This window comes from Narcine bancroftii, chromosome 2 (assembly GCF_036971445.1).
Source record: "Narcine bancroftii isolate sNarBan1 chromosome 2, sNarBan1.hap1, whole genome shotgun sequence".
In the NCBI taxonomy this organism is placed as follows: Eukaryota; Metazoa; Chordata; class Chondrichthyes; order Torpediniformes; family Narcinidae; genus Narcine; species Narcine bancroftii.
In genome coordinates, this window is record NC_091470.1 from 159096820 (window position 1) to 159111547 (window position 14728).

The following is a 14728-nucleotide window of genomic DNA, read 5'->3' on the forward strand; positions in this document are numbered from 1 at the left end:
TCTTCTAAGTCAGTGGTTTTCAAACTTTTTTCTTTCCACTCACATACCACTTTAAGTAATCCCTATGCCATGTGTGCTCTGGATTTGTAAGGGATTATTTAAGGTGGTATATGATTGGAAAGCAAAAGTTTGAAAACCACTGTTTTTAATCGTACCTAATTGACTCGTTATGTTCATGGTTTCAGAACCCCAAAGGAAATGGGCCAATGACAATTTTTTTCAAGCAAAATATTGCAGTAATAATTGGGTCTAGAGCAGTGTTTCTCAACCTTCCCTTCCCACTCACATACCACCTTAAGTCATCCCTTACTAATCACACAGCACCTTGGCATAGGGATTGCTTAAGGTGGGATGTGAGTGGAAAGAAAAATGTTGAGAACCACTGTTATAAGTGGACATCATCTCAACCTTCAGTGATTGGTACCTGCCCTTCCTCATATACAGCCGATGTCCTTGAACTCCTGATACTCACATCTCTAACCTCTCATTTCACCTGCCCCATTCTGGTCCTCTCAAATTTCTCAATTTCTTGTTAGTCCTCAAGGTGGAGGTGTCTCGGAAGATCTAAACCAGATATTAAATAAAATCACAAAAAGCAATATACCAAAAAACCCAGAGATCTTCCTCCTAAGTAACATAAAAAACAAAGAATTTGGACTTGATTTGGATGGTGCACAAAAAAGATTTGTTAGGATAGCTCTAGCCGTAGCAAAAAAATGTATTATGTCAACCTGGAAATTAGAAGATAATTTGACAATACAACAATGGTATATAGAAATGAATAAATGTATTCCATTAGAAAAAATAACATATAATTTAAGAAATAATATTGAAATATTTGAACAAATATGGGAGCCATACATGAAACACAATAGAGAAAACCTACTGGGGACATTCACCACCTAAAATGACAGAAGGAGAAGGAAATGAAAAGAATTGACTCAGTGGAATTTCTTGTTTATTTTTATTGAGTGACAACATTGTTTGACAGGTTTAATGTATCTTAGATTCTGAACTTTGAATGGGAGGGGAGGTAGGGAGGGTGGGATGAGAAGGGGGGGGAGAAAACGACACTGTATATATTTGAAAAGAAAAATGTATGTATCTTGATCAATGTGGTTTATAGTGTGAAAAATAAAAAAATTAAAAAAAAAGGTGGAGGTGTCTCAAGTATGGACAAAATAAAACTGCAGATGCTGGATTCTTGAGAAGCAGGTCAAATGCTATTCTCAGAGAGAAATGGTCAGTCAACATTTCAGGCAGGGACCTGTTGTTAAGATTTTTTGAGGTTTGAATCGGACTTGTCAGCCACAAACGAGCCTGCAGCTGACGTGGACATTTACCCCCTCCATAAATCTTCGTCCGCGAAGCCAAGCCAAAGAAAGAAAGAGAAGATACTAAGTCTAAATGAAGATACTGTTTGAGAGAATGAAAATGATCTGCAAAAGTTCCAAATGACATGAGACAATACGTTTTTATTCAGCTGGAGTCTGGAATGTCTGCCAGAGGTAGTGGTGGGGAAGATTCAATTGTATTGTTCGTGAGCTGGAATTTGTGGGGATAGGGGCCAGCTGCTTTGCTTTTGCATAGAGTTGATAGGGATTCAATGGCATGATGTAACAGTTCTATGATTCTGAACTCCCACTCCAAAGCTCCCACTGACCCGCACCACTGCTTCCTTCCATGATGGCATTGTCAGAGCCTCATGGAGAAAAGGACTTGGAAGAGCACTTACCCCTGTTCTATTTGATATGTTTTGGACCTTGTAAACAATTGAATGCCACCACTGCCCGTCATGGTGTGGTTATAGCATTGACTCTTAACCGAGAGTGAGCAAAGGGCTGTGGCGAAGTGAAACTAGACTGGATTTTACAGTCTGAAGCAAATCTATGGTCCTCTCCACTGATCCCTGACTTAAAACATCCCTGTTCACTGCTGCTGTTATCTCCAAGGGATTCCTTGCAGCCAGCAACAGTGATGCCAACAAGATGGCACAAGTGCAATCACACAGAGGAATTATAAAAGGCGACAAACCAGAAAACCCCATTTTCAACTAAAATTAAAAGCATTTTGCAAAGCAGAAGACCCAGAGTTGGGAGCTGAAATGTTACCAATATTTTATTTAAAATAATTTGTGCTTTATTCTTTGTCTTAACATGCTTATCTGAGTGAATTATAACATTGCACGTAGTACAGTTAGTGTAGTAGGGCGGCTTGGATAGCATAATGGTTAGTGCACTGCTGTTACAGTGTCAGCGACTGGGACCAGGATTCGAATCCTGCGCTGTCTGTAAGAAGTTTGTACGTTCTCCCAGTGTCTGCGTGGGCTTCCTCCGGGTGCTCTGGTTTCCTCCCACCCTCCAAAACGTCTAGGGATCATAAGTCTATTGAGTGTAATTGGGCAGCATGGGCTCGTGGCTGAAAGGGCCTGTTACTGTTCTGTATGTCTCTTCTTTGGCTTGGCTTCATGGACGAAGATTTATAGAGGGGGGTAAATGTCCACGTCAGCTGCAGGCTCGTCTGTGGCTGACAAGTCCGATGCGGGACAGGCAGACACAGTTGCAGCGGTTGCAGGGGAAAATTGGTTGGTTGGGGTTGGGTGTTGGGTTTTTCCTCCTTTGTCTTTTGTCTAATTTCTTTTTAAATTACAAACAAAACATCTTCAAGATTTTTTTTTAAAAAAAGGTTAGGTTTGCTTTTAGAATGCAAGAGCCCTCACTTGGAGGACTGTGTACAGTTTTGGGCTTCTTATTTGAGAAAGGATGTGCTAGCATTGGAGAGGATTCCGAGAAGTGGAATTACTGGAATGATACTAGGAATGGAAGAGTTAGCATATGAGGAATTTTTGTAGGTTCTTGGACCGTACTCATTGGAGTACAGAAGGATGAGGGGGATGTCATAGAGACATTTTGAATCCTGAACAGCCTGGACAAAGCAGATTGACAAGTTGTTTCCCATGGTGGGGGCGTCTAGGACAAGAGGCCACAGTTTCAGGATTAAAAAGGCGTCAATTTAAAACTTAAAAGTAGAGAAAGTTCTTTCACCAAGGTTCGGGAACTTCTTGCCACAGTCAGCTGTGGAAGCAAGGTCATTAGGTATTTAAGACAGAAATTGACAGGTATTTGATTAGTCAGGGCATCAAGGATTACGGGGAGTGGGGCTGAGTGATAAGGATCAGTTCATGATTAAATGGCAGAGCAAATCTGACGGGCGATTGGCTAACTCTTGTTCTTGTGTGTGTGAATGCAATTGTCCACAAAAATTCATGTTTTACAGTAAGATTAACAAGGATATCTGAAGTAGATGTGAATTTACTTGTTTTCTGGAAATCATATAGCAAAACAGCATCCTTTGTACTGGATTTTCACTTTGATACATGTATATTCCAGAAATTGCCATGAATGATTTGGTGATTGTCATGGCAACAAGTAATGAGAGTTTCACTATTAGGGTCACAGGGTTTCACAGTCTGTAAACAGGCCCTTCAGCCCAACTGCCTGTGTTTGGCTCATGTCCCTCCAAACCCATCGTATCCATTTATCAGTCTGGCAGCCCATTCCATACAACTGTTTAAAAATAAAGTTACCCCTCAGGTTCCGATGAAATTGCTCCCCCCTCACCTTAACCCTTATGTCTGATTTCCCCCTACTCTGGGCAAAAGACTGTGTGTTCACCTGATCCATAACTCTGAGATCACCCCTCATCCTTCTGCTCTAGACTGTTCGACCACTCCCTATAGCTCAGCAGCCCCCCCCCCACCCCACCGAGTCCTGGCAACATAAATTTTTGCACTCTCTCCAGCTTGACCACATCCTTCCTATGGCGCAGTGACCAAAACTGAACACAATACCCTAAATTAGGGCCATACCAAAGCCTTACGTGGCCTTCCACCTTCTATTCTTAATACTCTGACTGACCGTGACAATGAAATCTAAGCAGAAATCCCAGTTGCCTCTGGCCTGCTTCCTCACTACTTGTGACACATTTCTGTACTCACCAGGTAGACAGAGAAGAACAAGGCAGGCAGCTCTCCCAGCCATGTCTGCAGTCAAGATGTGCTTATGCAGCAGTGAGAATTCTAGGAACACAGTCTGGTAGAACAAAGAGAGCAACATTAGCAGGAAATACCTGAGAGTTCATGGGTTGATCAGATCCCTGTGAGGCCCCACTGTATAGAACTTAAACACAACAGAAACCAGAGATGGATTCACACACCATCGGCTTTGCTGTAGATAGGACAACCTGAACATTTGAAGCCAGTTACGTAACTCTGTCACTCCCAGGGATTTGATTCATTCCCAATCATGCAAAGCCACAAGCTATATTATCTGTATACTGATGCAGCTCCAGGCAGCTCAAATGTTTCCTACTTTTGCAATCTCATCATTTTGGGATTTGGGAATGTATTGTGGAGGAGTGCGAATTTGGGGTTAGGGGACATCCTTATTTTGATTACTTAGTAAATTGGGCAAGGGCAGTGCTTTTTAAACTGTGGTTGAAGCAAGAGATGAGTCCCCTGCCTGTATATGAACAAAAATACCAGTGTGGTCATCACAAAAAATGATAAATGACAAGTTTTAGTTAAGTCTGTAACCAATCTCAGTGATACACAAGATACAAGCGAGTACAATACATCTACCGTATATGCCAGCATATAAGACGAGACATAACTTTAAAACGTCACCCCAAAACCTGGGGTCATCTTGCACCAAGTATAAAATCCACTCCTTGACAGTGAAGTCTCAGCACTCCCTCACGAGGTCCACCCGCCCAGTCCAACTGCCATCAGCTCTGTGTTCAGGCTTTAAATGGCCTGGTTTATTTTAAAATGTGCTAATATAATTCAAACCTTTACTGGGTAATTTGCTTTTAAAATATTGTGATAGCATCGCTCCACTGGTAAGTGGCAGACTTAGGGTAGCGAGTATAGCTCAAAATCTACATTGTAAGTGTAAATTCTGGGGGTCATCTTGTATAAAAGTCATCTTATAGGCCAGCATATACGGCATACATTTAGGAAATCATATACAAACACACAAATGTCATATGTGTATTATAAAACATGTTTAAGCAAATGTACATACACAGAAATATACACGTAGATACACACAAGATTGATGCTTGAATGCATGTCACTATATGTAGAGGAGTATTCCATAGAATAAGATCAAGAGCATTTTTGTTCTCGAAGTAGAGGAGGGAATGAGATGGCAAAATGAAAATTTTGTCCAACTTAAAGGTTAGACCACAATTAAAATGATGGTTCAGGTTCCCCACACAAAATTGAACATGGAAGAAAATCACAGTAAAAATTCTCTCAAGAGAATACACAATTATACCATTATCAGATGGCATTTGAAATACAGGTCCAGAAAAGGTTAGGAGGTGGTGTAGGATTTTAAAATTTTGGAGGATGAAAGTGCTGGAGACACAACTATTTGAAGCTATCAATAAACTTGAGGAGAGGCTACAAGACTGAGAAACTTCTTAGTGTTGAGTTAATTGAATAAAGAAAGGCTGTCTACAATTGATTGCTTCAGGATTCCCCCTGCTATACCCTGGACAAAGGGTTGGTTGGAGAGGTAAACAAAGCCTGTGCAAACCAGTGGTGAATGGGGGTATGTTTTCCAGGAATCCTTCAAATTCTTCAATCCCTTTCAGTTGCAAAAGATGATTTGAGGGAGCAACTGATTACCAAGCCAACCTGGCCAGAAACAGTGAGTGGGATCAACTCATTTCAATAACTGGGCAGGCACCTGTACTTGAGGAGTGAACTTGAGCACCTGTGAATGGAAAATACAGCTAGTTATGGACAGTATCAGGACACATCCTTGTGTTGGTCGACTGAATGAAAATATTTAATGCAAACAATTCTGGCATCTCATCAAGTTTGGCATTCCTGGCTGGGTTCCTCATAGCAACTCAGGCGCCAATCACTTCAATTTAGAGGTGGATCCTGCAGGATGTCCAACTTCCCTCAATAACTACTCATGAGACTGATGGGACTCGAGGGCCAACAGAGTGGGAGATGCTACTGAAGCCTGAAGTGGCAGAAGAACAATGAGGTGCTCCCTGATTAGGCAGGCCAATTACCCTGCTGCAACCCAACTTCCAGCCCACCACTAGCATGCACTGTCACATTCACACTTGCAGATCCTGTCCAATTCTCCTTTTATTCTCCTTCCCTTTCGTCACCTTCAGTGCCACCTCTCTGCTATTTTTCTCATCCATTCAGGGTCTTCCAGCCTCAGGGTCAGTGTCTTGGAGAGAGCCACCCCTCCCCCCCACCCAAACACGAATAGCACATGAAGCTGCCGCACAGTTTATGCCGCGCCCCCCCCCACCACCCAACGCAGTTACTTTAATGACCCCCGATTATATTTGTTCTGATGCCAACTCTGGCCAGCATTGATCTCCAAAGTGCCCCAAGCCCCTCTGATACATTGCCTTCAAGTTCCTCATCCTCCCTTCTTCATCAGTCTCCTCAGCCTCATCCTCCTTCTCCCAATCTCTGTGCAACTTGCCAGTCCTCTTTGTTCCACCAACAGCAGAGGGGGCTTCCAGATACTCTGACCTTCTTGTTCTCGCAAACACTTTCACAAGAGCATAGTTTCCCTCTCTGTTCCAACCAACAATTTTTCACTCTTTGTGCACAATACACAAATGTGCAGGAGAAACTAAGGCCACGCAGCAGCCTGGGCCCCTTCATCTGGTCTAAGCAAAAAGAGGCAGGTGCTCAAATAAAAGGGTGGGTGGAGGGGGAACACAGGCTAATAGGTGAGGGGAGGAGAGAATACGTGAGAAGTGATGGGGAGGGAGGTAGCTCTCTCATAAGAGAGGAAGGGAAAGGGTGGGGAGCTGTAGGAAAGAAGACATGAGGGTTAGGGAATGAGAGAGACATGGGGAAAGGTGGTTAACAGGAACTGGAGAAGTTGATGTTAATGTCATTTAGTTGGAGATGGAATATAGGGGGGGGGGTGTTTCTCCAATTTGTGGGTAGCCTCGGTTTTGCAGTGCATGAGGCCCTGGACAGACATATCGGGGGTGGGAATGGTGTGTGGAATTGAAATGGTTGGCCACTAGAAGTCCCTTGGCCTCTTTTGTAAATCTACACGAGGTTCTTCCCTGTTATCCTTCTCCTGCTACAACGTACAAAGGATGATGTGAGCTGAATATACATGTGCTTTTGTTCAATCAGATGTGTTTATGGTTTTTTTTAAACAGGCTATTCACAACTCCAGTGTTTGGGTTATATCGCTGACATAATTTAATCCTTTCAGATGTCTGGTACTGATGGTGATCCCACCCACACACCAATTGCCTCTGGCCGCAGAGGTTGGGGTTTGGATATTGCTGTCAGAGTATCCCAGGTGAGTAAATGTATTCCGACATCGATGCACTCTGCAATTACAATGTACTGGTGGTGGAAGGGATGGAAGTTTGGGGGATTAGTCCCTTCTCCCCTGCTCCGTCTCAATGGTTGCAGGCCCTTGGACAATCTCAACCTCATGCAATGGAGTTCCTGGCACCAGGAAAAACAGGAAATATATGCCCGGCCAACAAATGTTCTTTTGAGAACCTGTCACTGCAATATTCAATTGAGCTTGGAGTCCAAGATGCACATGTATCCAGGAAAGCTTTGCTGACAACACGATTAAAATTTTACAATGGCTTTATTTTGATGTGAATAAACAGAGGGGAAGAGGTACTTTTTGTGAATTGGTATCCACATTGTTAACACATAGGCTGGCAGGACTAGAACCCCCTTTGTAGGTTGTTGAAGGGTGTTTGTGGGAGTTGGGGACAGAGGGGGCCAAGGGAGATCAGCAGCCAAGATGCAAGTCATTAACATACTGGGCAGCACCGGATTCCACAGAACAGGGGGAATACACCTGATAAAGCAGCCATCATGCCTGTTGTAGACCCAGTTTCTGTGTGAATAGCAAATCAGGAAAGCAATACCTCTCATAGATTCTTACCATGTAGGAAGGCAATTACACTGGGGAAACTACATTGAGTAATTACACTTGGGGTAAATACAATAGTGTGTAATTAAAGGACAGCTCACTTAGCATAGGAGATAGCATAATGCTATTATGATTCCAGCGACAAGGGTTTGAGTCCCGCGCTGTCTGTAAGGAGTTTGTTCGTTGTCTCCGTGTCTCTGTGGGTTTCATCTGGATTCCTCCCACGTTCCAAAGATCTACTGGGTTAGTAGGTTAATTGATCACAGGGGTGTATTTGGGTGGCACAGGCTCATAGGCCTGTTACTGTGCTGTATCTCAAAATTTAAAGAAAAATTACATCTGGGGTAATTACACGCGGGGAGGGGTTAACTACACTATAAGACTATTTCACTGGGGGGGCACGGGGGGGGGGGGTAACTGCATGCCGGTATTTACATTAATTAGGGAAACCCCACCGGTCACAGAGAGAACATGCAAACGCCACACAGACAGCGCTGGAGGTCAGGATCGAACCCGAGTCCCTGGAAACTCCCAATGCACAACTGCGTGCAGTCAAAGCCCGATTTTGCTCGCTGGAGTTTTTTTTTGTTTAGTAATTCAAAGGTGAAACACCCTACCTCCCAGAAAGTCCGCTCCCGCTGCCTGGTTTCATCCTCCCCAGGGCATTCGAGCAGTGCTTTTCAAACTGCCCCCCTAAACTCACATTTAAGTATTCCCTCTGCCATCGGTGCTCTGATTAGTATGTGGGTGGAACGAAAAAGTTTGAAAACCACGGGTTTAATCGTCCCTCATTGATTCGTTATGTGCACGGATTCAGACCTCCGAATGTTCACTTTTTCTCAAGCAAAATATTTCAGTAACAATTGGGTCTAAAGCAGTGATTCTCAACGTTTTTCTTTCCACTCACATCCCATTTTAAGTAATCCCTACTCTGGGATTAGTAAGGGATGGCTCAAGGTGGGGTGTGAGTGGGAAGGGAAGGTTGAGAGTCACTGCTCTGGACCCAATTGTTATTGAAATATTTTGCTTGAGAAAAATTGTCATTGGCCCATTTCCTTTAGAGTGATGAAACCGTGCACATAACGAGTCAATGAGGGACGATTAAAACGGAGGTTTTCCAACCTTTTTCTTTCCAACTTATAAGCCAACCCTAACTAATCCCAGAGCACTGATGGCAATAAGGGATACTTAAAGTGGGATGCGAGTTCAGGGGGACGGAGCAACGCTGTCAAAGAGCCTCAAGTCGCTGGGAAGCGGCGTCGCTGTTGTTAAAATGGAGCCCGTTTTAAACGGGGAGGAAATAATGACTGGAGGCGAGTCCAAGCCTTGCAGGGGCTGCGGTCCAAGCCCTCGTCTTGCCGCAGCCTGGGAGTTCAGCTTTCTCTGCGGGAGTCCCTGTTCCATTCTGGCAACTCCTGCGGTTACATCTGGCTCCAATTACTGTGCATCTCCCACCCCCCACCCCCATTTACACACACACACCCCCCATATACACACACACCCCCCCCATTTACACACCCCCCCATTTACACACACCCCCCCATTTACACACACACACCCCATTTACACACACACTCTCCCCCCCCCCATTTACACAAACACCTCCCCCCATCCCATCGCAGAACAAAGAGCTTGGATTTCGGAGTTTCTGAGCCGGCGCTTCTGCAAATAACTTTTAAAAGTAAAGAACTGGGCTCCACTCTACAGCCTCGGGAGGATCCCCCCGTCCCCTGGGCGAATTAAACCCCCTGAATGAATCTGACAACGATTCTCTCAATCAATCTGATCTAGTCTCTCAGTGAAGCCGAACTAAAACACATCCCCCCACCCCCCCCCACCCACCCCGTTGTTTAATCTGTAATACTGACTCGAGGTCCACAGAAGCAGCTCTGAAAGGCAATTGCACTGATCGAAATGGCCCTGAGCAAAGTTACAACTGCAATCGCAGCCTCTCCCCACTTACTCGTTTAACCCGCAAAGTTCAGAGGAGACGCCAGTGTTTAGCCTGCGGCTGCTGGGTTAGACACCGGAGTCGTTCGGTGTGGGCACCTCTGCACAGTATTCATGGGCCTTACCAGAACCTCCTGTGAAACTCTTCCCAACTGCTCTGCGAGTGGCTCTGACTCCAACACACTCCAGATGGTACAGGAACCCCAGCCCCTGATGCGGCAGGATTCCACTGGGTCTAAAAGCCTGGCGATTTGCTGCAATCCAATCCAGGGAGCCAGTGATCGTGTCAGTGGCTTTCAAACGTTTTCTTTCCACTCACATCCCACTTTAAGTATTCCCTCTGCCATTGGTGCTCTGTGATTAGTAAGGGATGGCTTAAGGGGGTGTGTGAGTGGGAAGACAAAGGTTGAAAACCCCTGGCTTGTTCACCTTTCTGCATCTCCTGGCCCACGAACGGAAATATTTCAGTTGCATGTCCTTTGTTATTTGACTCCTCACACATTTTATCTCCCTTTCTCCCCTGCCGCTCACACTTGCTTCTCCCTCCCCGCACACTTTCTTCTCGTGGTCCTCAGCACTTCCCCCTCGCTCAATTCTGCTCTAGGGGTTAACTCAGTGAAGAGGCTCGGCTGAGGGGGGTGGAGGGCACACGGTGGGTTGCAGGTTATCTCTTTGAGGTGCCCCCAGGATTATTGATCTACGATCTGCTCTTCCATCATGGAAACTGCTGCAAGTGAGTCCAGTCCTACATCCATCCTTCGCTTCTGGCAGGGAGATGGTGGTGGTGGTTGGGGGGGGTGGGGGTGGAGGGAGAATTTATTTCCTTCCTACTTACATAGCATCAACAACTCTGTAGTGGAAAGAGTGGAGAGCACCTTGGAATTCACTTAACTAGTGGACACTCAACGTCTCACTTGTCGGAAGGTACAACAGCGACTTCACTTCCTGAGAAAACTGAAGTGGGAAAGGCTAACGGCCATCATTATGTCAACTTGCTCTAGGAGCTCTATCAAAAGCACCCTGTGGTACAGTTACTACAGAGGAATGGATCAGAGATCAATCCAAAGGACCAGAAGAGTGACCCTCCCCTCCCATCAACAGATTCTTATCTGAAGAGGGCACGCAAAATCATTGAGGACCCTTCCACCCTGCACATAGCATATTCCAGCTCAGACCAGTATAAAGATCGATGCATGTCGTAGTTCTAAATCTCTGTCCAAATCCAGGACATCACTCCACACCAGGTCACTACCGTGGACATCACTGGAGGAATTGTGGGTAAGGTGTGCTCTACAATGAGTTAAGCCATAGTATAGCAATAGATTAGTGCTTGCAGAGAGCCGCACCCACGTTGGGCAGGGAATGGGAGTGTGTTTGAAAGTCTTTCTGTGACGTGTGTACACGTGGGGGAGAGTGTGGTAGGGTGATACAGTCACCTGTATCAAAGTCCCTTGTGCCCAAAGTGCCTGCTTGCACCATTATAGTTTTTGTCTCGTGCCATGTAGAAGATGGGCAGCCATTAGTATCAGAGTCCAACCTGGGTCCGATGTGAATATCTATATAGGAGAAAAGGCCAGGTTCACTCAAAATATTCTCATAATACTTGTTCTCCAATCCAGGCAATATTCTTGTACATCTCCACTACATCATGTCTATAACATTCATATCTTTCCAGAACAGAACACAATATTCTTGTATAACATTACCTCACTGCTCTTGATCTCATTCCCACGGTTAACGAAGCCCAACACACCATACGCTGCCTTAAACACTATCAACCTGTGCAGCAGCTTTGAGTGTTCTGTGGTTACAGACCCCAAAGATCTCTCAGTTCATCCACTCAACTCAGAGTCCTCCAATTAACATTGCATTTTGCCTTCAAATTTGACCTAGTCTTTTCTGGGTTCAACTCCATCTTCCACTTCTCAGTCGAGCTATGTATCCTATCAAAGTCTCTATGCTACCTTTGGCAAACTTCCAGATTATCCACTCGACCAGGGGTGGCCAAACTGTGGCTCGCAAGGTACATGTGGCTCTTTGACATGTAACGTGTGGCTTGCATAAATAAGTTGGCTGGAGGAGATACCACTGCTCCCAAAGCTGCCCTGAGACACTCCGAATCCCTGCAGCCAGACCAGGGGGTTACAGGATAGACACAGCCCGGGATGCGTAACATGCAGAGGGAAGAGGGAGTGGGCACTAGTGGAATGGACTCTGCAGAGGGGTGGAGCAAGCGAGCAGTTCAGTTCTCCTCACTCAGGTTAGAACACATCACAGCAGGGCACCACCATCAAGGGTCAGGCAAAGCTGAGGGTCCTCTGCAGGGAGTGGCCGCAGAGGTCAGGAGAGCGCCAATGAGGCATGGCTTCCCCATCCCACCAATGACTGGGAAGAGGGGAGCGGAAGGTGGGAGGGAGAGGAGCAGAGCAGTGGTCCCCTGGTCTTGCCCTGCCGCGGGAGGTAGCTTTACATTGGATCGCTTCCCACATCGTGCACTCGGCTGTGGACACTGCAATGGTGCCGGTACCTGCAGAGACCAGTGGTAGCAGCATTCCCGAAGAGAGCACATCAGAAACAGGAGCAGGAGTTGCCCATGTGGCCTGTCAAGCCTGCTCCCACATTCAATGAGATCACAGCTGATCTGGCTGTGGACCCAGCTCTGCCTTAATTCCCCTACGATGCAAAATTCTAACTTACTATATATTTAATGAGGCAGCATGTACTGGTTCCTTGTGAAGAGATTTCTACAGAAAGTCGGTCTGGATTTTGAAAATATTTGTATGTATATGTGTACTTTTTGATTATTGAAACTGACACAAATTAGCCGTTTAAAAACCACATACATGAATAACTGTTATTACTTTTCTTTATTTCTTAATGTTTATATACATTTTTTGGTAACAAAATGTGCATGTAAGAATAGCCACATTTTTTTCATGTGGCCCTCACCATCTTTAGTTTATCGTATGTGGCTCTTACATTGAACTACACCATTCACATCACCCAGAAACTTATCAACACGCCCTTCCACTTCTTGATCCAATGAGGTGAGATCCCAGAACAGAACGCTCCTCCAGGTTTATTCAAAGATTCCTTTTATCGTCATGTAATAATACTTTAAAAATGTTATATACATGATATACTTCAACTTTTTTTCTGCCGCCAGGCAACCAATGAACATTGCCCGGTGCCCGTAACATTAGGAGAATGAGAAGCAAAAGAATGTTCCATCAGAAACCCTGAATGTCCGTGGATCCACCTCCAGCGCTCCCGCAGCCTCACAGACTCCAGTTCAAACCATCGACACCCGAGGTCCAGATCCAAACCTCTGATGAGAGCCTTCAGCACTCAAGGACCCTTGGGAGTTCTTCTTGCCCTATTTTATCATATTGCAAGATATAAAAGGAGCTCATTCAGACCAGTAGTTGTATCTGTCACTCCGAAGAGCAGTTAGTTGAGCTGCTCCCTCACAGTTCAATTCTGACCTTGGCTCCTGTCTCTGTGAAGTTTATATGTTCTTCCTGTGACACCAGGAGTTTCCTCTTGATGTTCCAGATTCCTCCCACATCCCCAAAATATTTGGGTCCATAGAGTGTATATAGGATTCTGAGAGGGATTGACAGGATTGGCGCTGAGAGATATTTCTGTGGGTGGGTTATCTACAATTTGGGTGCAGAGTTTCAGAGGTCATTATCTCAGAGGATCTTTGGACCCAACACTCTAATGGCATCGTGAAGAATGTACGTCAACGCCTCAGGAGTTTGCGCCGGTTTGGTATAACATCGGAAACCCTGGCAAATTTCTACAGATGTGTGGTGGAAAGTGTGCTGACCGGCTGCATCATGGTCTGGTATGGGAACACCAATGCCCCTGAGCACAAAGCCGAGCAAAAGGTAGCGGACACAACCCAGGACATCACAGGCAAAACCCTACCCACCATCGAGAACATTTATAAGGAATACTGCCATCAGGGAGCAGAAGCAATCAACAGGGATCCACACCACCCAGCACACGCTCTGTTCTCACTGCTACCATCAGGAAAGAGGTGTAGGTGCCACAAGACTTGCACCACCAGCTTCAGGAACAGCTGCTCCCCCTCCACCATCAGACTTCTCAACAACAAACTCAATCAGGGACTCATTTAAGGCGTCTTACTTGTGTAGTTTATGATTTTGTTTCTCTCTCTGTTTTACACAGTCAGTTTGTTTTCATTTCTATCTGAACTTTAGTGCAAGATAGGAAGAGGAGATTTTTGTGTTCTGTTCTGGCATTTGGGATTCTCTATCACATCACACAGATGGTGGAGACAGATTCATTGCATACATTCAAACTTCAAGGGTATCCTGGAACATGGGGAAAGAGTAGGAAACTGGTGAGGTTGAGATTGGACCAGGGATGATCTTAAGGACACATCGAGTGTTTGAAGGGCTAATCACTGTGTAATGCTACTGTTCTTATTAGTCTTTACCTGCAAACTAACTTTTGGTGCTTCAGGTACTAGGGCCCCAGATACTTTTGTAATCTCACTCAAAGTAAATAATAATTAGCTTTTTCATTCTTTCTTCTAAAGTGTATAAGATTTTTTTAAAAATCCCATTATACTCCATCTGTCATCTAATCCACTCTTTTTGCAAGATCTTTGTGTCCTCTTCCCAACTTGCTCCCTACGTACCTTTGATTCATTGGCAAATTTTTGGCGACAATACATCGTCTTTTCATTTGAGTCATTAATATAGATTAATAAATTGATATGATTCCAACAGTGTGGCACTCCACTAGTTATTAATTGTTCATTGGAAAATGACTCATTT

General features: G+C 44.9%; 1 protein-coding gene across 3 annotated transcripts in view; it reads right to left on the reverse strand.

The window, feature by feature from the left end:
- The window catches only part of mfap2 (microfibril associated protein 2), a 35303-nt gene extending 25059 nt beyond the window's left edge, over positions 1-10244 (reverse strand). The window contains exons 1-2 of one of the 3 annotated variants that reach the window (XM_069918913.1): positions 10043-10244; positions 3998-4091 (exon numbers count right to left, since the gene is read on the reverse strand). In XM_069918913.1, the coding sequence (XP_069775014.1) occupies positions 3998-4040 (43 nt within the window). In that variant the 5' untranslated portion in view covers positions 4041-4091; positions 10043-10244. The other 2 variants (XM_069918914.1, XM_069918915.1) reach the window with 2 other exon arrangements.
- Positions 10245-14728: the final 4484 nt, after the last annotated feature.